This window comes from Zophobas morio, unplaced genomic scaffold (genome assembly GCF_036711695.1).
Source record: "Zophobas morio isolate AGI-343-1 ecotype UQ-CSIRO unplaced genomic scaffold, CSIRO_AGI_Zmor_V1 ptg000068l, whole genome shotgun sequence".
NCBI lineage: Eukaryota > Metazoa > Arthropoda > Insecta > Coleoptera > Tenebrionidae > Zophobas > Zophobas morio.
The window spans coordinates 55,812-77,803 of record NW_026972173.1 but is presented as its reverse complement, the minus strand read 5'-3'; the positions used below and the strand labels follow the sequence as shown (position 1 = coordinate 77,803).

The following is a 21,992-nucleotide window of genomic DNA, read 5'->3' as shown; positions in this document are numbered from 1 at the left end:
TTATTTTTAGCAGCTTTCTTAACTATAGGGTTTTATATTAAAATAAAAACTAATAAGCATTACTGCGCAGAGGGTAATAACTTTGCTAAATGCTGTTAAATAACCTACTATACCTTTTAACTCTTAGGAAAATCCTTTACAGATATTGAAATAGAGCAATATGAGGATCGTATAAGAAAATATAGTTCTTGTGATAAGGTTCTATTCTTATTATAACCTGCTTTATTTAAATTATAGTAAACTGGATAAAACAATTAATAAATTTATATAATAGAGCCTCCACGTTACTGTGTTTAATAGTTAAATTAAAAATAACGTTAAAGCTTTGGAATATACAGTAGTTAACTTAATAAACGGTATCCACTAATTTTAAGCTATCAGCAATATCTTTTAACGATACTTGATAACTATAATAGACTTTAAACACCTAGTTAGAGCATTTCACCTCCCCCAAAAGCTGTCAAACTTTTAAAAGGCAAAAAGTTCCCATAAGAAAATATATTGCTTACTAAAAAGCAAATACTACAACTATTGGAACATTTTATTATAAGGTTAAAAACTATAATAACCATGCAGTAGTATATGTGATTAATAATAGCAAAACTTTCCTTCTCGATGACACTCGTTCTCATATATTAGATTTAATTACTTTATAACTAGCAATATAATTATGTATATTACCACCTTAACATCTGAAAGTTAACTCATAACAAACAATAGCGTTTAATTTCAAGCCAGAATAATTTAAAATAACTATTTTTTACCGATATACTTGCCCAAAACTCTTAATGCGTCCCAAAAGATGACTAACGAGACTAAGAGTACGAAACTCACCGAAGTTACTCATTAGTGTACTTCTGCGTTTCTCGCTGTTAACGTAGCCAATATAAAAGAGGAGGGGATGTCGGCAGTGTTGTTTATAGGCTGGAGAGGTTTTATCGGTTTAGTAAAGAGTTCTTTTTTCTTTTCTCTACTTGTAAATAAAAATTAATGTCCCGTTCTACGGCTAACACCCTGACAGCTAACGATTCTTACCCTAGTGCTTATGCTTTAATACGTTATAGTTTATCGAAGTAAAGTAAAAATTGTAAGTTTTAAAAAATTTTAAAATAGGTTTCAAACGTAGTTTGTTAATATATGTTTTCTTTTCTTTGCACGCGTAAGGCTTTAGTTTATATACATAAAGAACGTTTACAATATAAGATCAAGTAATTTTTCCCTAGTATTTGGTCTTTACTAGGGGTTTTCTGTACCAAAGTTATGTAGTTTGACTTTTCACTCTTATCGCAAATATTAAGGTGTTTCGTTACTTTGCAACGATTGAATATGATGGAAAAATCTATATGACCTTAGACGACATTCACAGGAGTCTCTTCGGGGGTAATCTCCAAAATGCAAGTAACTATTTTATGTATTACAATAGTTTACCAGCTAATAGTTAAGTTAGATTGTATAAACCTATTTAACGCTGGTATGTCGTCACCTTTCTTCTTTTGCTTTAACTTTCAAAAGTTTACTTTTAAAAATAGGTTCATATAAAGATATTTTATAGTTTCATATATAAAAAAAATTTATATTTATTTTAGAATTGCGAACTGACCGGTTTAAAAAAATAACGGCAGAGGTTTGGCAATTCCTAATAAAATGTATCATGACTTAGTATCTAAAATTTTATAAAAACTCACAGGATTTTCAGAAGAGGATGTCCGACACACGCCCAAGTTGGTTTAATAAAAGCGCCGACTACTTTTCAAGAAATAACGACCGGTTAATTTCGCAAGCCGAATATTTTTTTCTTAGAAGCATGCTCTCTTGTGAGTTCTTCAAGCCCTTTACTGTTACCTCGCTGCCCGTTCATAGTTATTTTTCTTTGATACATACGCAGTACCGCCTGCTAGTGTAGAAATAGCCTTCAAAATGTTAGACTTGGACGATAATGGAATGTTAGAAAAGTCGGAATTTCTGCGCTTCTTACGGTACGTGACCAAAGTCGGAACGGGAGAAACGGGCCCCAACACCACGGAGGTGGAGTCCTCCTTGGTTTCTTATCTGTTCTCCTCGGTAAAAGTCGTGTCTTCCACAAAAATACAGACCTTCACTACTTTAGTAACTCTATAGGAAAACAGCATCAGTTACGGCGTGTTCCAAAAGCTGGTCACAGATTTTCGTCATTGTCTCTTGAATAAAGAGGTACAAATATTCTATAATTTTCTAAATAGCTATTACAGTTCTCTAGTACAACCGAAGGGCAAAGAATGGAAAGTTAAGCGTTCGCGACTTCGGTAGACTTATTGCCCAGTTAACTTTGGGTACAGCGGATTTGAGTATTAAAAATAAAATTGAAGCGTTAAACTCAGATAAAGTACAGTGCTCTTTTTAACTTTATAATCAGCAAACTCCAAACCTCCCCTTAATATAGAGCATCACACAAGAAGAATTTTTTGGATTTTACGACTTAGTGGCTAGCGCTAACTTACTCGAAGATGCCTTGTCCATCTATCTCACCCCGAAGGCGGGTCTAAGCAAGGGTGCATCTATGTACCACGCAATGTCAGTAGTAACATTTGTAAATTTTTTGCCACTGTAGAAGTGCTTCAGAGGGCTTGTAAACTAGTGTCCAACAGGGCGACGTCGGAAGCCGTCGTCGATACGATGTGCCATATCTTTCAGAGTGAAGGTTGGTGACCGCGTGCTCTTCAGTTGCTCAGTCGTGTAACTATTTTACGTAGAGGATGGTAGTATCTCTCACAGAGAACTAATAGAGGCGCTGAAAAAGCAGAGCCGAATTGGACAAAAAGTAATCGCCAGTCATTTTTTATAGTAAAATAAGTCGATACTAAACTCTAACGTGCAGCCACCCGACCTCGGATTCGAAAGGGGCGTCCGCGCCTTTCTCTACTGCTTTAAAAAGCAACTGGAGACCAAAAGTCTCTAACAAAAAAATATGAAAAAAATAGCATTCACTTTTAACCTCGTGTTCTTATACATTAATTAAACGAGTGCACTTTTATTTAAGCCCGCTCTGTGATTGGCCAGACCATGCGACGCATGTGCTAGTGTAGCTTTCAAATTGTTGTATATCCAGCTCCAATAGGGCGCATGGGCAGGTAAGCTCGTAGTAAGCCAGCACCTCCGGATGTACGATGCCTGCAAATGGGGTTAGCGAGCAATAAATAAACCGTTAAAGGGTTACCCAAGCATCCCATGTGCTCGCCTCCTACGTATACGCGCGCGCTGCGTCCGGGAAGAAGAAAACTTTCCTCTACAGAAGTGACTTTGCTGGTACCCACCAAAATAGTGCGTGCTAAATAAATACTCAGTATACCATATTCACTGACGTAATAACCGCTACGGGGATCGACCGTGGTCTGCGGAAACTTTAGCATGGCCATGACTCGGTCAAGCATTCCCTGTATAAGCTTAAAATTTTCCAGGAGGCAATTAAATTAAAAATGAGGCCAATGGGGGTCAATGAGAACTACAGGTAACCTCAAGACCGGAAAGAGTGCCAAAATGGATTAAGCAAAGGTGTCGCCGATTGCTACATCCTATTTCTGAAGTCTCATTTTTAACCACCACGTCAGAGATTTCAAAAAGCTACAAATATTAACGCTACTACATGGGATTCGTCTGTGGTCATTCAACAAGATACCATGATGGGCTTAGCATGAAATTTATTGGCAGACACGGCCTTGAGAATTCCAGGGACTAGGCTCGGGCGGATAATCTAGATTGAGGAGTCTTAATAAGCGGACAGCAAGCCCATCAGCTGCATATGACCTGAAAAACAGAAGCGGCGGGCTTGTCGACTTTGACGGTCACTTCCCCGGAGTCTGCCTTTAGTAAATACTTAAAGTACTCGTCGTGAGAAATCTTAGCAAACAATAAATTCAGCAGCGCACAATAATTTAAAGTGAACGTGCGTACGAGGGAAGATGTCAGTACTTCCGTAAAGCCAGCCATGGCACACTCTAAACGAAGCAGGTCGGTCAGCTTATTCACTGGTAACTGCTGTCCAATAGTGCATGTGCGCGGGTACGTTTTGCATATGTTGTTATAGCCTAAAAAAGATAAGCGCCGGGAAGTACTACGTGTTGACTATAGACCATAAGCAATGGCCACATCCTCCATTATATCGCACTTATGCAGTATATCCGCCCGGGTGGGAGGGATTAAAACGCTTAGCTGATCGTTATGAACTGCCGCTTGAAGGCACATTTTGCTCAAGAGAGTGGCAATTGCCTTTCAGAAACTCGAATATAAAAACAACAAGGTCAAATTTTGGTTAACGTACCGAAGCGCTGAGGGTCACGCCGATGTGCTGATTAATATAGTCCACGGCGATCTGACATGAAAAAATTAAGCCATTAGCTTTACTAAAGATAAATGATAACTACTGTTTCCTCACGGCAAGACATAGTGTATATTTGGCGGGCCCCATCCGGATATAAAACTTCAACAGACTCGTAGCTTAAAGAAAGTTGGCATCAACATCAACATAAGCCAAAAACAAGCTAATTACGTAAAACGGGGCTGAGAATATTGAGAAAACATGCAAATAATGGTGTCCAGCACGACGCATGCCCTGACGTAGTCGGTCGCGGTGCATTCAATAAATACGTTTCTTGTTTCTGTGGGCATTATAGGCATGCAACTGCTGATGCTTGCAGTACAGGCGATAGCTGATACCTGTAGAAACTCTCGAGTGCTCCCCGTTTATTATAGGCGGTAGCGATAGTACAACCCCTTCACTATCCAATAGTAACTTTTATAAAAGTTCATAAGCCCCTCACCGCAAATAATAGTGGGGGGCGCGATATACAGGATAGCAGGCCATGTCCTCAATAATATGCAAATACTTCTTCGCCTTGCTTCCTCCAACTCGATAAAGGGAAAATAATTCTCCAGGGCTCATAGACTTATGTTGCTCAAGCGCTACAAAGGAGATAGCCGAGGGAGGTCGGGCCTGCGACAAATAGAAATAATTCTCCTTTTACTTTTCAAGAGGGTATATGAGAGTCGCATGATAACCTCGTATACGAAAGGAGGCTGAATTTTATCAAAGTCGTGGGTGCCAATGGAAACAAGTGTACGTTCACGACCAATGTTTTGGTGAAGCTTATCTTGAAGATTCATAAAACTTTTAAGAGTTTCTTCTGTAAAAGACAAATTGCGAAGTATAGCACAAACAATGATCGGCCTAACAGAAAGAACCTCCCCACCGAAGAAAAATGGTATATAAGTCTTGTGGAATAAAAAATATTATATAATCCAAAAAAGTACCGAATTTCTAACAAGACACTGAACAGGAGTTTCTGTCTTAATTTCAGTGTAAATGGGCGGGCTTTCCTTATTTAAAAATACTCGCAGAGCGCGAGCTAAACCTTCTAAGCATAACAGATCGTTCCTATTAGCGGGGACTGCAATCTTATAGGTCACCTAATAGGTCCATAGTACAATAAAAATTATATTACTATTCCTCAATAAAAGTAACTACTCCAGGGTAAAGTATCTTTTTTTTGATAACCAACAAATATGAAAATGTAAACTAACTTCGTCTGAAAACTTATATAGCTCCTCGCTAAATCCACGTTCCTTTTCAGCCTCCTTTCTATCAGAAGTAATTTCGTCTACCTCAATGCCAAAGTTAAAACATAAGAGTTCAACGTCTTCATCACCTAAATTAAAAAAAAGCAACAAACTTAAAATCAAGCCAAATAATGGAAAAGTACTATAATTTTCCTCATCAATTTCTCTTAAAAATAACTTTTTTTTTACAGTTATATTAGGCATACCAGAAAAGAAAATTATATATAATATTATATTTTTCGGCGCCAGGAAAAATTTCACTTCTCGTTCAAGGAAAAATTTAGCATGCAAAAATCACGTGATCACTATAACTTACCGGTCGTTGTGAAATTGAAGCAAAGGTTAGATGGATGACTTTTTAATGACTATATTAAGACACGTAAAATAAATATTTGTTATCTGATTACTATATTTAAGGACTTCTAAAATTGTTTGTATTAAACATGTATTCTATTATCCCATTCGGTATACTTTTAAAGTCAGAGTCCGTCTTAAATTGTCAAAGTGTATAAATGTATTTTTTTCCCACTTTACTTAAGTGCCTTTATATATTCATATAAAAAAATTTTTATTTAATAACTTAATACCCATGGTTCTCACTAATTTTAATGTTTTTATCATATGAACATAGATCTTTCAACCTATTAAACTTTTTATTTTGAACTTATGATTTTTGAATAACTTTTAATCTTGCAGGATTCTCTCTTAATTTCTTGTGTATCAATTTTTTTGGTTTTGTATATTAAAAAGCTTTTTTGTTGCGAAGCTTTAAGAGGTTTAGAGTAAACGGCAAATTATTTCAATCTTGTTAAAATAAATAATTATTTAGACTCTGTTTTTGCAAAAAGTTTAATTTTACGTGAAATATATATACTGCTGAAGAGGGTTTTTTAACTTTTTTGTGTAAAAAAATAAAAAGTATCTATTATATAATTTCGACGTTGGCCATAGTGAGGAATCCGTTGTCTTTTTTTTTAATATCATATGCTAAGGGTCTTTGAGTGCGGACTGCTTAGGCGGAGCAAAAGTACACAATTGTCCCGATGGGCTAAAGAGTTTAACTTTATATTACTTTATGAAAAGTTAAAAAAGCTTAATCATACGCTAACAATAAAACTAAACTTACCCTAAGCTGAGTCCCTCGTACAAATTTGCTACTCGGCCTTCCTCCGCACGAGGTATGGCGTAGCTTTTCCGTTAGTAAGGAGCAAAAAGGGTACAAGATCTTTTGTCCTAATTTTTACCAGGCCTTCTATAAGATGGTGTTCAGGCCGTCCGCTGCTCTATACAAAATTTTGGAAATACGACCAGCCGCCTGTGCAAATTTAAAGGTAAAATGGCTATTCATAGCAGAAGTAGTTATTATGAGGTTGGCCTACAACCTTGAAGCGGGTAAAGGGCGCAGCACTCGGACGGCACTAGCCCTTCATCTTTGCTCTCCTCGCCAGGTTCTTTTTGATGGTAGAGTTTTCTTACCCCCCCACAATTGTAAGCTTTCTTTTTTCCTGTTAAGACTTGTAGTTGAACTTAAGTTTTTTACAATTTTATACTTACCAAAAATCGTAAATCCGATAATTCCACTAATTAAAAGACAGTTCTACTTACTGGAGGGTTGTGACGTTTTACACCAGCTATAATTTCCTGTATTATTTTTGCTTGATCTCTTATCTTTACTGGTTTTTCGATTATGTTGTATTGAATTAATTTTCTTGTTACCATTGAACTAAGGTAACTTTTTCATCCGCCTTCTTAATTGGGTAGTAGTAATAGTAAATGCAATGACTAACCTAATCATAGCTTATAAACTCGCTTATGAGAAACAACGTGTAAAATATTCTATAAACATCACTGAGGTGAGTAATAAAAAAACAATAGCCAACTTTATCTAGAAGAGACTATCAACTAGTTATCCGCTGGTCTAGTGAAGGACCCTCATTTATTAAGCAACCTAGTGTTGTTTAGTTTTTGTTAAGGAAAACTGCTTAATATAAGCAGCCGACGGTTTTTGGGCAGTAATTTAAAAGTCTATAAAAATTTATTAGCGGAAAAGTGCGTATACAAATCTTTACAAAAGTAAACTACTATATTTTATGGATAAGCGAGCAAACAAGTATGTTGCGCACCACAAGAGATCATTAAAACTTTTCTATCTTTTAACACTTTCGACTTCATCTAAAGGGACACAAAAATATAAAGCACCTCTTGTACAAGAATAAGGTCCTACCCGCACAGGCAGATACTCATCCGAAGAGATGGACTCGTCCTTTTTGGCATTCCCTAATTTGATTCGTGAAGCGCGTATGCGAGTGTGTACGGAAAGGAGAAGTACGCACCCAATTGCTCGTTTTCTCCAAAACCCCACGCATAAGCATTCCCAGCTGCATCGATAGCAAATGAGCTGTCGTACTTGCACCCTGCAGAAAGTAAGAAAAAGAATGACTAAGAAATATAAAATTATGAATATATAAAAAAACCGATTTTAACAATTTTTAAGTTTTCTTCGAAACAAACGGGCACCAGCGAGTTTTTACCAGTTTGATCGTCATATGAATTTCTCTCGCGAAACATTGTGGGGATGCCCTTTTCTTTTAAAAAGCACAAATAGCGTATTTTTACCCTAGTACTATACAAATGATATTTAAATACTGTGCATTTCAACGGTTTCTTTTGTTCTCTTTGACTTAAAAATGGGATGCTCAACAACAGGTCGCTTAAAATCGAGTTGTCTAATCTCTATTTGATTCTAAATAATTCCTAAAGTATTTTTTAGAAAATCAAAAAACCTTCAATAGGCCCACGTAGTTTGCGATAGAATATCTCCTCTGAATTTGAGCGACCAAGTTTGCCGAACTTTCCATCTCCTTAACGTAAAAAAACATTTCCTTATTTCGCTTAAAGTTAAAAACAAAACATATAAAACCGCAGGAATAAACTTTGCCGTTCTTAGCAAGAATTAGAGTGTGTGTTCCTCCGCCTTGGATGTCTACAACGTCGATGTCTGTAGGACCATGGAAAAATTTTAAGATGTTCAATAATAGATTTTACTAGCAGAAAAAACCTCTGAACTGCACAACTTCCTTAGGAATCAACACTTCGTCAAGTCCGTCTGAACCAAGCTGGCCAGTAAGATTAATGCCCCAGCCAAAGATTGCACCTTTCGAGCTATTTGATGCCTATTATTGAAGAGCTCCACAGCACAAGCGTAACCTGCAACCTTTTTGCCCACGAACAAATTCCACCAGCATAAATTGCTACGATGACTGGATTTTGCTTGAACGACAGTTGCATGGGTTTCAGCGAAAGCGCCTTGTAGCGGTTATTCCTTAAACTTACTCGCTCTCCAAAACGCCCGAGCAAGCCTCCTTCGTGGCAGCCCCAAGTGTACACTCGCCCTAGATGTGCAGTTCATACAGCTACTAAAGATTGATCTCACTTGTCAATAAAAAAAAACCTCGGCGGGTCAAAGCCAGCGAGTGTGACTGTCCACAAGCAATCTGGACTACCTGATCAGTGGGACTTAGATCTAAAATGACTTGAGGCTCTATAATGCAAGAAGTGTCGTTAATGTTGTCGTAAAATATCCCATATGTCCCGAAGGTGCCCTATAAAAAGGAACTGAGTTATATTGTAAACTCAAAAGACCTTAAGGGCGTGAAGCCAGAGTACCCTATAGTTACCCCACTGATAAACAACACCATCTTCGCTTAATGCTAAAGTATGCGAATCCCCACAAGCCACGGAAATAATCTTACAATCTAGATTAACTAGCTTAGGCATATATTCATCTTCTTCACTAATAAAAAGAATTAATGAATTTCTTGTACTTAAGCATAACTAAAAAATTTAAAAAACGAATAGAGTACTTGTTTGTAGTTTTTCTTCCTAAAGCCCCTTGATCGTTAACACCGCACGTGTACAACTGCAAAGAAAGTACACTTAGTTCAAATAGTAATTTAGGTATTACAATGTAAAATATGTGTATAATTTTATGTAAGTAGTGTATAGAACTTTTCCATCTTTTGTAAGAAAAGCAGTATGTAAAGCCCCAGGGTCAACTTGAACACATTTTATATTATTTTCGGCAAAAAAAGGAACGACTCCTGGTACACGTTTTTGGTTAATTTCAAAGCCTAGTTGCCCGTTAGAGCCAATGCCTAATATAATTAATTAGTGAGTAAAAACTAAATAATATATTTATAAAAACTGAAAAATATAGTAGACTTTATTTATAACTAACCGCAAACCAAAGGAGTACCAGCTGTACATATTGCGGGTTTTAGTTTTACAAAATCCTTATAAGTTTTTCTTAATATATTACTTTTAGAAGTTCTTGACATTGGGTTAATAGCCTAAACACCAAAACCAAAATGAAAACAAGCTATGAGTACAAAGTGAACCCACACCTAAAGTCAGTGAGCTGTAAGGCTTATAAAAAGGGGGATTGGACGCTATAGTTTTTAAAGCAAGCAGTTCTATGGTTGTTAGTGATATTTCAGGGAGTAATTGGTATGCACTTCATTGTTACACCGACATTAATATCTATCAATCTTCTAATAAGTGCTAACCTATTAAATGAAAAAGCAGTAGACCAGGAAATTGCTAAACATTAAAAAATTTATAAGCTACTTAACTCTTAAAAACTTTGCTCTAATATTAGATATCCTGACCGTTTAGAACTAACCAGAGCTTCTTTTTTATTAGGGGAAACGTTCTTCTCGCCTATATACATAACAATAGCTCAGAAAACTTACTACAATCCAAAAATTTTATATATAGAGAAATGAAAAGTAGGATAATGGCCTAACAATGTTTTAATGAACTTGTAATAATTATTTTTTTTTTCCTACTTATATTAATAAAAGTTTAGTTAATTTAAGAAAATTTTTTTTTTCAAGAAATGATGTTTTCATGAATTACCAATAATATTGAGTATTAACAAACCCCATTAAAAACTAATATGCTAAAAGAAAAAGTCTAACACCAGTATTGTAAAATACACAAGAACTCTTCCTAAAAATTTAAAAATAAATAAATATTGATTTTGCTGTTAGCACCCCTAACTAAATAACATTTGTATATATATATATTAATTAGACAGCCAACTGATATTTTTAACAATGCTCAAATATGTGTCTAAACATACAAAAATGGCTTATTAGAGACGTTGCGTTTAGCAACCTTATTAAACCTTAATGATAACTTCATATCGCATACCATGTTATTATAAACATACTCGTTTGTTTTTGTATTCTCTAACTAATATATTTCCGTTAAAATAATTTATTTTCAGTACAGCAACTCTTTAAATAAATTTAATTAATTTAGATATTTTAAAAAAAACCTTCAATATAACAAATTAGGATATAATTTTAAAGACATAACCTCTTTATTAATAAAGCCTTTTCGTTGAGCCCATAGAATTATCAGTAAAGTGCAGTATTTTCTTATCTATTTTTTTAAGTTAATTAATATAGACGTGAGTAACTTGACAAGGGATTTCTAAAGTTTTTCTAGTGGTTTTAAATAGCGCAGGCTATAGAAAATCCTCGTTTAACTATCAGCTGCTCACAAGAAACGAAGTCATATTGTTAGCAAGCTGGATTGCTAAAGTGACTCGGTATCGCGTGGTAATCTTGTCATGTTAAATATAAACGAAATGCCTTTTTATTTTTAAGGTAGTTTCATTGATGACAAAGATTTATCGCTTACGAGAGTTTTTCAACTATTACAAAATTAAATTCATCTTTCTGGTCCGTCTTTTTTACTTAATAGTATTATCCAAAGCGCCAGCGCCTCTGCAGCGGTCATTTGTTCATGTTCTTCTCAAACTTGTTTTTTAAGTGACAAAAAAAGAAATTGAAGTTGTATTTTCTTTCAGTTGTGCGCAAGTATCAGTTTGAATTACCTACAGCACTAACTACAGTCTATTAGCGCGAGATAACATTAAATCAAATTTGGAAAAGATGGCGTGTCAGATTAAAATTAAAATGAGGTATTAACACAGTTTCATGTAAACAGTAAAATAAAAAAATAAAGTTATAGCTAAAAATACGCTCCTCTGAAATTACAATTTCATCACTTCCGGAAAGGTACCCCTGTCTAATTACGCACGCTTCTACTGCATTACTGTCTTCAATAACTGTCCACCCAGAACTTCTTGAGGTGGGGGGCCATAAATGCACGTCGCAGGACGAGAAGTTTGGACTATATGTAGTACAGGAGACTGGGGTTAAAGGTTAGGGCAAATATATAAAAGCCACGTGGTCCGCTATTTCTCTCTCTCCTTTTTCTGGGTTGCCCGTCGAGTGCTGCGGACTGGATCTTTCCTCTGTGCAGTAAGAATACCGGGATTCTTTAATAAACAGTATAAATTTTTTCTTAGTGTTAAGTAAATTTTTTATACTTATAAGTCACTAGGCGCTTTAATTTATTCCATTAAATTTCAGACTAAGTCTCCCGGCGACCGCGCTGAGTGTGATCTAGTGTTCTCTCGAGAAAGAACCGCTCTTCGATTTGAGAATTACCATTTCTGTTTGACCTGTACGCGTACATAGTAGGTTTCACTGTAATATTGTGCATTGACTGATTTCGTTTGTACAGATAAACTATCCAATTTACTTCCTTAATGTAGGTCTCACTGTCATATTATGCATTGACTGAATGTTTTTAAAATCTCTATACAAAACTGCCTGCAGAAAGGGTGGCTTTGAATATGTTAATACCTTTTCTACTTTTGTTTCTTGTTTTTCTGACTCTTCTTTAACCCTCTAAGATGTAAGGATGAAACCTTAGTCTCATTGATAGTGAATCGCCTTCCAAATTTAGGTTTTCCCCCGCACTGCATTAACCTGTCACACACTTCCAGATCCTACTTAAATGATTAAAGTTAACAATTTTGGTACTATTAAAGATTTATTATAGTTTTTTTACTGCCTACACTGATGCCTTGTTCTTCCACTATCTTTCGAATAGTGCCATGTCTGCCCTTTAGCTCACCCTTTGACATGTTCCAAAAAGTCCTTGTACTGCCCGTGTTGCGGATGTTTTTCAGGCGGTTTGTATCAATTTTTTCTCGGTCTAATATAGTTGCCGTGTGCAACTAATACACTATTATGAGGCGGGGAGGCCACTATATTTTACCTAATAAAGCAGTTGCAGGTAAATCTGAGAAGATAAATTTTTAGTCACTAAATTTTAATGCCAGCTAGACACTTTCTCTCAGACATAATTGGGAGTTTTTAAATATTAGCATATCAACTATGACTCTGGCTTTTAAAACAATCTAGTAAAAGCACATCATTCAGCTGTTATTCCTTCGCATCAAGAAAATAAAATGGTCCGCATAACTGAATTGTTTTCTTACAAAGCGAGCTACCTTATGCGACACACTTTATATTCTAACTTATAGCTTTGAATATTTAGTATAAACCCCATAAAATCTCTGAAAGCTTAAACTGAAAAGTTATAAGACAAGAGGCGTCTCTAGAAGCAAAGAAGACAGTAATTCTACACATACAATTTTTAATACAAAGCTTATAAGATTAATTAAAGCTGAAAAACAATAAAGTCAAAAACAAAATAAGTTTATCAAGTTTTTTTACAGTAGTTAAGATATATAACATTTCTTCAATAACACTAGCTATTCCTCCAAAGTGATCTTTTTGTGTTCCGATTTTTTCTGTATTCATAGTGAATAAAAGTTGATGAAAAAGGGCCAACTCTGTTAAGTACCTTTTTCTGTTTTTTACTTTTTTTATCTGTCTTTTTCTTTTTAGCCCTCGTATCCATATGAGTTAACTCGTTCAAAGTGTGATCTTCGCTTCCAGAGTCGATAGTCTCGTGGACTCGCTGTAACAATAGTAGAAAAGCACTACAACTTATATTAAATTTACAGGAGTCACCTTGACCCGCAGATCCTCACATGGGGTAGGCGCAACAACAGTCGTGCATAGCTGTTGAATCTCCACATTGCCGTCGGAATAATCTTTATAAGTGGCCTTCCAGGCTTCGGGTGTCGCCTCGGTGACTCTGCCATACTATAAGGGGGAGTAAAACATTCGCACACAGTAGCACACCAAAAAAAATACAGGGAAACACACACTTTGTCAAGTTTTCCTTCTTGGATCAACTTTTTCTTTTCTACAGCGTGAGGGCCCAAACCCCACCTGCGGGGATAAGTGTCTCGGTCCATAATCACACGCTTGATTTTAGCAACAACGCCGTGATCGCACGTGGCTATTACAGCAGTGGTCATCTGCGCAATGGCCAGAGCAATGGCCTCTCCTACCAAATAATAATAAATCTTTTTTTTTACTAGATATAATTCTTTTAAACCTTTCGTGGTGATAAGCACAACTTCAGTGCCCACTTCAATGCCATCAGCGAATCTCAAAACGCCGGAGATCATAAGTTTGGCTCCATAGCAAATAGCGTTGACTGGAATAATTAAGTGGCGACGGGGATCAGCAAAGACAAAAGATTTATAACCCGCACTATCTTTAAGCACTATGCGAGGATAGTTAATAAGAAGAGCCTCCAGGGGCATGACGGCGGCTCGCAGGTAGGATTCCTCTTTAAGATTATCAAAGGCCCACTGAGCGTCTAATATGTCGTGCATGGTGACAAGACCTTTTGCTTCACTCATTATACCTTTCACAAATTATTATAAATTGGGTTTTCTATATATATATAAATTAAATTACCCGAGCGGACCCGTCTTAGTTCCTGCATATGAGCGCCCACACCGAGCAGCAAGCCGAGATGGACGCAAAGGGTGCGAATATAAGTTCCCGCCTCACAGCTAACGTGAAAAACGCATAAATTTCTTTCAGAGTCATACTCAATTAGTTTGCTTTCGTAAATAGTACGGATGCGCAGTTGTCTAAAAAAAAAAATAAGATCATAGTCACTTGTAATTATATATAAAAGACCTTTTGACATTAGAAATAAGCGGGGGCCGTTGGAACAAAGCGCCAGTTAAAGTTTGAATAGCTTTGGCAACTTTTTCTATAGAACCAGGATTAGAATGAAAGCGGCATACGCCCACATATTCTTTGCCAGCAGATTGCTGGGATTTAACCAAACGCGTGGCTCTGTCAATGCAGACAACCAGCGACCCTAAGCCAGTAAAGCTTATGAAAAGTACTTTATCTTCCGAAAATGAGTACAACCAGTAACTTTAGGATCTAAAGTTCCTGAATGACCTGTTTTTTCTACTCGCAATATTCGTTTAATCCAAGCTACAACCTCATGAGATGAGGGATTAGCAGGTTTATCTAAGTTTATAACGCCGTACCGAAGATATTCTTTTAAGGGCCTACTCAAAAATTGTTGTAACAAAAAACTATTATAAGAAATGGCACTACCTATTTAAAGGGGAAGAACCAAATGGAAGCGGTGTGTAGTGCCCAGTCCTGACAATTAAATTGTCATAGTTCTATTTTTTATATATAACATTAAAAAAAAAGTGCCTTTAACAAGTTGCAAAAATACTTTATAAAATATGGAAAAAGCTAAATAAAGACTTTAAGTAAAAGGGGCCACTTTGATGTATCCAACTGTGGCGTGGTTTTGGAAGGCAAAATGACACAGCCGCCCGTAGCATCAGACATTCTTTTAAAAGGCCTCCAACCTTAGTCAATGCAGAATGAGATAAAACACGGTTTCTACCCGCTATAGGCTCGGCGACAAGAAGCCATCACATAACCACGTGATAAGCTACAGAAAAATGGTAGCTGTAAAAGTAAGCACATTTTTTTCTTATCGTAACTTCACCAGAAATTCTGACTTTGTTAACAAATAAAAAAATCAAACAAGGTTTTAACATCCTTATCATAGAGCCTTTGACATTCTTTTATGTTTCGCCAGCTATAAATTAGTGCCAAGAGGCATGAAAAGGATCGGGCTTTTTTAAGCTGCTCCTTGCTGGCACCTTACCGAAAAAAAGCTAACCTTGAGGCCTGTTAGGGTTTTCTAACACGGTCAAACAGGTGTTTGCTGGAGATAAAAGTTGAAAAATACTTTTTATTTAAAATAAATAGATTATAGTTATCTTGTAACATTAAACAAATAATGGATATATAAACTCTATTTCGCTTCATATATTTTGTCTCAGCCCGCTACAAATATGTTAAGCTAGGAAAAGATTTGTCTTAAGTCATAAGTTAATAATTGATTTAGGTCTTATAAGTAAAATAATTCGTCATATATATCTCAGCTGGTTTTAAAAGTTTATGGGTCACACTCCTATCCGAGGAAAAACGTTACTTCTTATGCTAGAATGCAAGTGTAGAAGGAGAAATAACTACCACTATTAATTTTAAATAAGCCAAGCAATTGCAAGTTGTCTAACAAAATTATCCTAAAATAGGCTAAAGCTCGCTTTTTTTAAAAATGAAAAAGTTTAACAAGATTATACCCAGTTGACTTCTACTTAAAGTTAATCCGTAAAGCAAAAATATTTAACTTCCTTTTGAGTTTTTTATTAAACAAGCTACTTTGCGCTTTCCAATATTTCCTTCCTATGCTTTTTCAATTGACCCATCACGGCAAGTTTTTCGGTGTGAGTTTGGAATCGACCGTGCCCAAATTTAGAAGAGGTATCGATAAACTTCAGCTCCACAGCCACATGGGCGCGTTCCTTCGGGCGGAACATAGATTTCCTCAGAGTAAGAACCCTCTTCTTGGTCCCTACGCAGCAGCCCTTGATCATCATAAAGTCGTTAGTGACGAGGCCGTAGTGCGGAAAGCCACCCATAGGGTTGATAGACTTTTCGGTGAGATCGTAGTCCGTGGAGGCGTTATTTTCCTTGCGCTCGCCAGTCTCGGGATCTTGATGGAAACCGTCGGCGATTCTGTATATCTTCTTATTGAGCTCCGTCCGGTGGTGGTAGCCACGCTGACCAGCCCGCGGGACAGAGTACTGCACACGCGCGGGATGCCATGCACCAATACAAGCTACCTGTAGATAACAAATACAAGGCATAATTCAATATATATTTCTGGTTTTATAATAGTTCACAAACTTTTCTCAATCCACGATGTGTTTTTCGTTGAAGTTTCTTGACGCCCCATCTAGCAACCACGCCTTCATAGCCATGCCCCTTAGTTACTCCGACCACGTCCACAAACTCCTCAGGGGTAAACACATCTTTCACACGAACTTGGGACTCTAACAAGCTCTTCGCATAGTCCACTTTTTCAGCAATGGAGCCACCATTGACTTGAATCTCCATTAAATGAGCTTTCTTCTGTCGGAGATTAAGAAGGTCAATACGAGTGTGCGCAACAACTCGTATGACTGTGCAAGTTTTCTTCATTTTTGTTAGACTTTCTTGCATCTTTTTACCTATCATAAGTAAGCAATAAAGGTTTATATAGTAAACAGAAATCATGACAAAGCTAGACCATTATCAGCGGCTTGTAAGCGTGCATATTTTGTAAAGGCCTTTTTCTTAGACCGAGCCCAGTGTTTGTAGAAACGACGACGGACAGTGTCAGACAAGTTAGTTGCCCAGACACAGCTTAAAGCTCTAAGGCCTTTAACGGTGGGGATGTAGCCAACAATGCCTACAGGAACCATTGGAGGACACTCAATAATAGTAACAGCCTCAACAATATCTTTTGTCTCTTTTTTATTCTGCATTGCCCGAAATTCTACTGATCTGACAATGTGCGTCATGCCTAAAAATAGGAGACCAGAGTGGGAATAAACCCTTTTATTTTATTAAGTAATTAAGATTAAATAAATGTTACCTGCCTTATACCCCATAAATGCAGTTAAATGGCATTTTTTCCTAGGGTCATCCTTTGGAAATGATCGTATTTTCCCAGTAATGTGTTTACAACGTTTTCGAGGCAAAAAACCAAGAGACCCGTGACGGGGCGCCTCAAACTTGCGATGACTATTTTTGTGAAGTGATCAAAAATCAAATAAAATCAAGTTATAGGTATATATAATGAAGCCTCATTTTACGCCACGTAATTAGCACTAATGTGTAATTAACACTGTAATAACAACAATCTATTAAGATAAGAATTAGCATTCTCCTATAAAGACGTATAAGAGGTAAAAAAAAAAATGGTCATCTTAAAAAAATTTATAATTGATAAGTTTGCTTAGGTTAAACCCCTTAAGGAAAATAAGGAGTAAAAAAGGAGCAATACCTCATCCGGACAAAAAAAGGCCGAAACGGGCTTGTATTCCGCTGCTTAGTGCAAAAATTATTTATAAGTGCTCGTGCATGCGGCCGGCTAATAACTGAGCGGTTATCAGTACCCGGCCGTGTACTGAGCAGTGGAGCAGCTGGATACTTCGTATTACGCTTCTCTTTGCGTGCTCTTTAAATAGAAATTTGAGTATATATAATTGTTGGAAATTAGCTAATAATAACATGTTAAAGTTGTATGGGTTTTATATATAAATTTTCTTTTTAAGCCTCTTAGTCCGGTACTTCCTAACGCCAGGGTTATTCTTATTTACTATTTGGTAAATACACTAAAGCTTTTTGTTATTTTAGTTAACTTAATTATCTTCTTTCTTTTGTACCTCTATTGGGAGCTAATATCTCTAGAAGTAAAATTGTTATTTGGAAGTTTTAACTTCTAATTTTTAAATTTTTTGCTTCTAAGTACACTCTTGCCATTCTGTTAGGATATTATATTTTTTTTATTAAAAAACAATTTTTATCTCTTTGCTTTACAAGTACTGGAGTAATTGGCAGCACACTTACTACCGACAAATATAAGTTAATATACTCTCCTTTCTTACAACTTTGATATTTTACTTTGCCTTTTTGTTGTTGTAGATAGTTGATTAAAATATCCTTTTCACCAAAAATTTTCCATTCTCATATTTGTCTTTTTTAAATTACTACTATATAATGTAAAGTTTATTTTATTAGTTTATTTATACCGTAAAGAGCCGAAGGGTAAGGGAGCCTCTCTATCCCATTAATTAAAAATACTTGGACAACCTCTTTTTATAAACCATACATTGAGTGAGCCTGTCAGGGCTTACTACTTAAAAAAAATATTACTACCATTTGAAAAACTGAACTACCACTTTTCGATAAAGTAGATAATATAACAGTCTTAAAATGGGTAAAGGGCCTGAGATTAGTACGTTTTAGAAGACTCTTTTTGTTTGATCCTACAGTATTAAAAAACTTCTCTGTACGGAACAATAAAGTCGCAATTATGTCCGCTACTTCCTTACCCTAAAACTTCTGTGTTAAGATGTTTATACGGCCATCTGACACTCTGAAAAATTGTGCATCTCTATGACGAGTTTTAAGCTTTAAAAATATGTTTTTCCTGACACAGATGGGTTGTTAAAATATTAGATTACCACAAACTAAGGTACATACGGAAAAGCCACAAGGATTGAGGGGAGGGACGGAGAAAAAAGGGACTAGTTAAAGCCATTTTTCCGGGACTGATAGTTGTCGATGTAGTTCAGCGGTTAACAGCGTTTAGATACTCAATGTGTGGGTTCGATTATTGTCTACGTGACTATTTTTCGGTCTTTCATGGTTGCGTATGTAAGCCCGCCCTTGTAAATTCATTTGAAGATCGAAGTCCACCGTGGTAGACCCTACTAAAGGTCATCCAGTTAGAAACCGATACCATGCTCAGCGATTTATAAATAAACAATTATACACTTAATGACTCGAATAATTCTTTTTAGTTAACAATATTAAATATAATAAAAGAATAAAGACTACCCTATTAATTTCACATTCTAGCATTATATTAGCATAGGCATAAATTTTTAAAAAGTGCTGTTTCAGGGGTTTTAACAACTTTGGAAATGTTGCATGAACATCCATACCTCCACTCGAGAGAATGTCGCTAAAGCAGTTTAAGTTATTTTATTTATAATGGTCGTAGCCTGCACGTGCATATACGCTTATTTTAGAAGTATAGTCGGCTTCTATCAATGAAGAGGAACGTGACACTGTTAGAAGAGCTCGATTTGAATGCCGCTAGAGCTTTTAAATTAAGGTTAACGTTCTTTACTTGGATGCTATAAGTAATTAACTCCTCACTCTGCATTCAACGCTTTAAAATAGGGTTATAATAGTGGGTGTACCTTTTTTGTCACCAAAAATTACCTATTTGTTAATTAAACCTTTTACTGTTACGGCTTTAAAGTCGTTACGGTTCTATGAAGATAACAAAGTGCGCCAAAATTAAAATTGAAAAAATAAAAGAATAATAAAAGCATAAAATAGGTTATTAAGTACAATTTATTACAAACGCAAAAATATATGAAAAAGAGAAGGAATTAGTCAATAAAACTGAGAGAAACTGAGAAAACAAGTAGGTTAAACTCAGAACCAAGATCATATAAAAGAGACGTAAGATGCGCTTCACTATAAACAATATAACAAGCATCAAGAAGCTCTCTACCGGGCGCAAGACTTTTATCTAAGAGCTGTCCCCAGAATATAAAAATTAGGTGTTCGAAATAATACGTGTGCAATTGTAACATTTTATATTTACTGTAATAGTACTTGTGAGTTAGATTATAGCATTAATCCAACAAAAAAAATTACCTTATTAAGTAGTTTATTTAAAAAGGAAATATCAAAAGCAAGCGCACGAAGGCAAATTACATTAACGTATCGTTTTCCGCCACTCGCCCTCACTAGTGGGCATATACTCGTGGGCGTTTTAAAAAAAAGGAAGTTTCTACCCAAAGAATATTCTTACGAGCAATGTTAATCACTCAAAAGTTAGTATATATGGCGACTTGGTCCTGTAGGATGTAAAGCCAACATACTTTTTAACTATACATTGCGTGTTTTTCTAGCCCTTATACGCGGAAACCCTCACTGATCAACTGTAGCCACTTTAACATAACACTGAAAGAGAGAGCAAGATTAAAAAAAAAAGAAGGCAAGATAAAGTTCAACTGAATTAGCTTGCGCCAACGCCAAAGGACTGAGGCCTCGGGTTGTCGTATATGTAAACACAGGTTGACTTAAAAATCCGTTTTTAAAATGTTGGCGTGCTCTTCCCAATAATTCTTTGTCATCGCAGAATACCTTTATAACCGAATTTATTTTTCTCTCTTTAAGCTATTACAAAATAGTAAACGCTGCTATGTTCTTCATCTTTATAAATGGTAGTAAAAAAATCTGTTATGTGTACGAAACAAATTTTATGTGTTTAGAAGATTATATGTGACAAACTAAGTTAATGGACGAGAGCGCACTCTTTGGGTATTTAAAAACCTATTTTTTCTAGCAGCCTTTTTTTAATTTACAATCTTATCAAAAATTTGCTACATTTTTTTAATTACATATATCTATTACAGTACTAAAAATATATAATTTCCTGAATTTTAATTATGACTACATGCAGAAAAATCTGTAATATAATATCACTAAAATTTAATCCGATGTATACGTTTTTAAAGGGAGGTGGTAACGCATTTCTTTTTGTTTTTTGTATTATCATAATTTTATATCTTACATTAATTTTAGTCAGTCTTCCAAAATTGTGGTTTTTTGATCGAAAAGCCCTTAGTCATAGAATATATTTTGGATAGTAGTAAAGTGCTTCTCACGGAATTGAGACACTGCAATAATGAGTTTATTCTAATTTTTAAGGTATCGCAGCCTCCGCAGCCTATCAATGCAGAATAGTAAACTGGCGAGGTATTCCTTCTGCAAGTTTACTGGCTTTACATATTTGGAAATTGAACAGACGTCTGCTAATTTTCAAAGCTTTAGAAAGTAGGACTTTGGCCAAGTTAATAAGCTCTTCGTTAAGGAGATAACGCTTTACCCAAGCTTACATAGCTCAATAAATTGCGACTGTAGGTGTCTTGCATCCAGTCAAAAATGACATACGCGCTTCTACTACATGGACCAACGATTCCACATCAATAAAGTCCGGATTCCAAGTGCGACAAAACAAGTTGCTGCGCGTTATGTCAAACGCTCCGTTTGTACGAAAATAAAACTGTTTAACAGGACCTCCAATAAGATCCATTGAACACCGTCTTTCGAAACAACGTCATTTGCCCTTTATGACTACTAGCTAGGCCTGCTAGTGAGTGAGCTCATGTATGAGCCATGGAGCACGTTATTGGCGCCCACGTGACGCACATTAAAAGCTAGTTTTGTATTAAACTACTACTATTAAATAAAACAAGTGGGTAGATAAACCTTTTTGTGGTCCTGAGGATAAGAGCAGAACCACCTCTTTTTTTTTTTCTTTTATATTCTTGTTGATCACTGGTTGATGTATACCACGAGTGAGGAAATCACAACAGATTAAAAATTTAAAGATATTAATATATGATTGGAATGTACTTTACTTGGCTGCGATTAATTTCTGTTGAAAGCTCGAGCGCTAGAAGTTGTTGACTCAATCGGGCAAGGGCAGTGGCT

The 21,992-nt window shown here is 36.0% G+C and overlaps 5 protein-coding genes and 1 long non-coding RNA gene across 8 annotated transcripts; 2 read left to right on the top strand and 4 right to left on the bottom strand.

The window, feature by feature from the left end:
- Positions 1 to 1,023: 1,023 nt before the first annotated feature.
- Positions 1,024 to 2,935, top strand: LOC135143641 (uncharacterized). Its single transcript, XM_064075536.1, has 11 exons — positions 1,024 to 1,087; positions 1,299 to 1,398; positions 1,587 to 1,624; positions 1,688 to 1,814; positions 1,886 to 2,061; positions 2,119 to 2,190; positions 2,237 to 2,362; positions 2,420 to 2,528; positions 2,588 to 2,677; positions 2,730 to 2,797; positions 2,855 to 2,935. The coding sequence occupies exons 2-11, from the start codon at positions 1,344 to 1,346 to the stop codon at positions 2,933 to 2,935; spliced, it is 942 nt and encodes a 313-aa protein (XP_063931606.1). The 5' UTR covers positions 1,024 to 1,087; positions 1,299 to 1,343.
- A 72-nt stretch (positions 2,936 to 3,007) lies between these two features.
- On the bottom strand, positions 3,008 to 5,622 carry LOC135143640 (phenylalanine--tRNA ligase beta subunit-like). Its single transcript, XM_064075535.1, has 16 exons — positions 5,554 to 5,622; positions 5,284 to 5,439; positions 5,032 to 5,214; positions 4,823 to 4,966; positions 4,690 to 4,765; positions 4,523 to 4,631; positions 4,398 to 4,470; positions 4,295 to 4,345; positions 4,107 to 4,242; positions 3,928 to 4,061; positions 3,781 to 3,873; positions 3,653 to 3,727; positions 3,490 to 3,597; positions 3,326 to 3,419; positions 3,194 to 3,262; positions 3,008 to 3,147 (listed from the first exon to the last, which is right to left on the bottom strand). The coding sequence occupies exons 3-16, from the start codon at positions 5,134 to 5,136 to the stop codon at positions 3,008 to 3,010; spliced, it is 1,407 nt and encodes a 468-aa protein (XP_063931605.1). The 5' UTR covers positions 5,137 to 5,214; positions 5,284 to 5,439; positions 5,554 to 5,622.
- Positions 5,623 to 7,669: 2,047 nt separating this feature from the next.
- On the bottom strand, positions 7,670 to 9,961 carry LOC135143665 (regulator of chromosome condensation-like). 2 transcript variants are annotated; one of them, XM_064075576.1, is made up of 14 exons: positions 9,827 to 9,961; positions 9,598 to 9,743; positions 9,453 to 9,508; positions 9,256 to 9,382; positions 9,041 to 9,191; positions 8,804 to 8,981; positions 8,648 to 8,751; positions 8,510 to 8,587; positions 8,373 to 8,450; positions 8,236 to 8,322; positions 8,064 to 8,174; positions 7,923 to 8,003; positions 7,814 to 7,866; positions 7,670 to 7,761 (listed from the first exon to the last, which is right to left on the bottom strand). In XM_064075576.1, exons 1-14 carry the CDS (start codon positions 9,924 to 9,926, stop codon positions 7,678 to 7,680), a joined length of 1,434 nt encoding a protein of 477 aa, XP_063931646.1. In that variant the 5' UTR covers positions 9,927 to 9,961; the 3' UTR covers positions 7,670 to 7,677. The 2 variants fall into 2 exon arrangements, with proteins under 2 accessions (XP_063931646.1, XP_063931647.1); XM_064075577.1 differs by having other exon boundaries at positions 8,373 to 8,447.
- A 1,913-nt stretch (positions 9,962 to 11,874) lies between these two features.
- On the top strand, positions 11,875 to 12,281 carry LOC135143637 (uncharacterized). The gene is made up of 3 exons (XR_010282863.1): positions 11,875 to 11,953; positions 12,036 to 12,142; positions 12,221 to 12,281. It is a non-coding gene; the product is annotated as an uncharacterized LOC135143637 (long non-coding RNA).
- Positions 12,282 to 12,614: 333 nt separating this feature from the next.
- On the bottom strand, positions 12,615 to 15,208 carry LOC135143636 (uncharacterized). 2 transcript variants are annotated; one of them, XM_064075530.1, is made up of 12 exons: positions 15,114 to 15,208; positions 14,955 to 15,025; positions 14,760 to 14,905; positions 14,520 to 14,706; positions 14,292 to 14,470; positions 14,077 to 14,238; positions 13,924 to 14,025; positions 13,691 to 13,872; positions 13,491 to 13,625; positions 13,321 to 13,437; positions 13,191 to 13,267; positions 12,615 to 12,729 (listed from the first exon to the last, which is right to left on the bottom strand). In XM_064075530.1, the coding sequence occupies exons 1-11, from the start codon at positions 15,198 to 15,200 to the stop codon at positions 13,229 to 13,231; spliced, it is 1,407 nt and encodes a 468-aa protein (XP_063931600.1). In that variant the 5' UTR covers positions 15,201 to 15,208; the 3' UTR covers positions 12,615 to 12,729; positions 13,191 to 13,228. The 2 variants fall into 2 exon arrangements, with proteins under 2 accessions (XP_063931600.1, XP_063931602.1); XM_064075532.1 differs by lacking the exon at positions 12,615 to 12,729 and having other exon boundaries at positions 13,157 to 13,267.
- An 840-nt stretch (positions 15,209 to 16,048) lies between these two features.
- On the bottom strand, positions 16,049 to 17,784 carry LOC135143631 (large ribosomal subunit protein uL3-like). Its single transcript, XM_064075527.1, has 5 exons — positions 17,755 to 17,784; positions 17,344 to 17,492; positions 16,996 to 17,271; positions 16,614 to 16,936; positions 16,049 to 16,549 (listed from the first exon to the last, which is right to left on the bottom strand). Exons 1-5 carry the CDS (start codon positions 17,757 to 17,759, stop codon positions 16,082 to 16,084), a joined length of 1,221 nt encoding a protein of 406 aa, XP_063931597.1. The 5' UTR covers positions 17,760 to 17,784; the 3' UTR covers positions 16,049 to 16,081.
- Between the last annotated feature and the right edge of the window lie 4,208 nt (positions 17,785 to 21,992).

What these genes read in the sequence shown, in the direction of transcription:
- LOC135143641 (XM_064075536.1), top strand. Translation starts at nt 1,344, where the DNA reads ATGACCTTAGACGACATTCACAGGAGTCTCTTCGGGGGTAATCTCCAA. An exon ending in GGGTAATCTCCAAAATGCAA is followed by an intron (nt 1,399 to 1,586) that starts GTAACTATTTTA and finishes TATTTATTTTAG; the next exon opens with AATTGCGAACTGACCGGTTT. An exon ending in AAGCGTTAAACTCAGATAAA is followed by an intron (nt 2,363 to 2,419) that starts GTACAGTGCTCT and finishes CCCTTAATATAG; the next exon opens with AGCATCACACAAGAAGAATT.
- LOC135143640 (XM_064075535.1), bottom strand. Translation starts at nt 5,136, where the DNA reads ATGAATCTTCAAGATAAGCTTCACCAAAACATTGGTCGTGAACGTACA. An exon ending in CCGCCGCTTCTGTTTTTCAG is followed by an intron (nt 3,728 to 3,780) that starts GTCATATGCAGC and finishes TCCTCAATCTAG; the next exon opens with ATTATCCGCCCGAGCCTAGT. An exon ending in TTATTACGTCAGTGAATATG is followed by an intron (nt 3,263 to 3,325) that starts GTATACTGAGTA and finishes TCACTTCTGTAG; the next exon opens with AGGAAAGTTTTCTTCTTCCC.
- LOC135143665 (XM_064075576.1), bottom strand. Translation starts at nt 9,926, where the DNA reads ATGTCAAGAACTTCTAAAAGTAATATATTAAGAAAAACTTATAAGGAT. An exon ending in ATTTGTTCGTGGGCAAAAAG is followed by an intron (nt 8,752 to 8,803) that starts GTTGCAGGTTAC and finishes GGCATCAAATAG; the next exon opens with CTCGAAAGGTGCAATCTTTG. An exon ending in TGGAGAAAACGAGCAATTGG is followed by an intron (nt 7,867 to 7,922) that starts GTGCGTACTTCT and finishes GAATCAAATTAG; the next exon opens with GGAATGCCAAAAAGGACGAG.
- LOC135143636 (XM_064075530.1), bottom strand. Translation starts at nt 15,200, where the DNA reads ATGTCTGATGCTACGGGCGGCTGTGTCATTTTGCCTTCCAAAACCACG. An exon ending in GGTTCTTCCCCTTTAAATAG is followed by an intron (nt 14,906 to 14,954) that starts GTAGTGCCATTT and finishes ATTTTTGAGTAG; the next exon opens with GCCCTTAAAAGAATATCTTC. An exon ending in AAGAAGGAAAACTTGACAAA is followed by an intron (nt 13,626 to 13,690) that starts GTGTGTGTTTCC and finishes TCCCCCTTATAG; the next exon opens with TATGGCAGAGTCACCGAGGC.
- LOC135143631 (XM_064075527.1), bottom strand. An exon ending in ATTTATGGGGTATAAGGCAG is followed by an intron (nt 17,272 to 17,343) that starts GTAACATTTATT and finishes TCCTATTTTTAG; the next exon opens with GCATGACGCACATTGTCAGA. An exon ending in CACATCGTGGATTGAGAAAA is followed by an intron (nt 16,550 to 16,613) that starts GTTTGTGAACTA and finishes TGTTATCTACAG; the next exon opens with GTAGCTTGTATTGGTGCATG.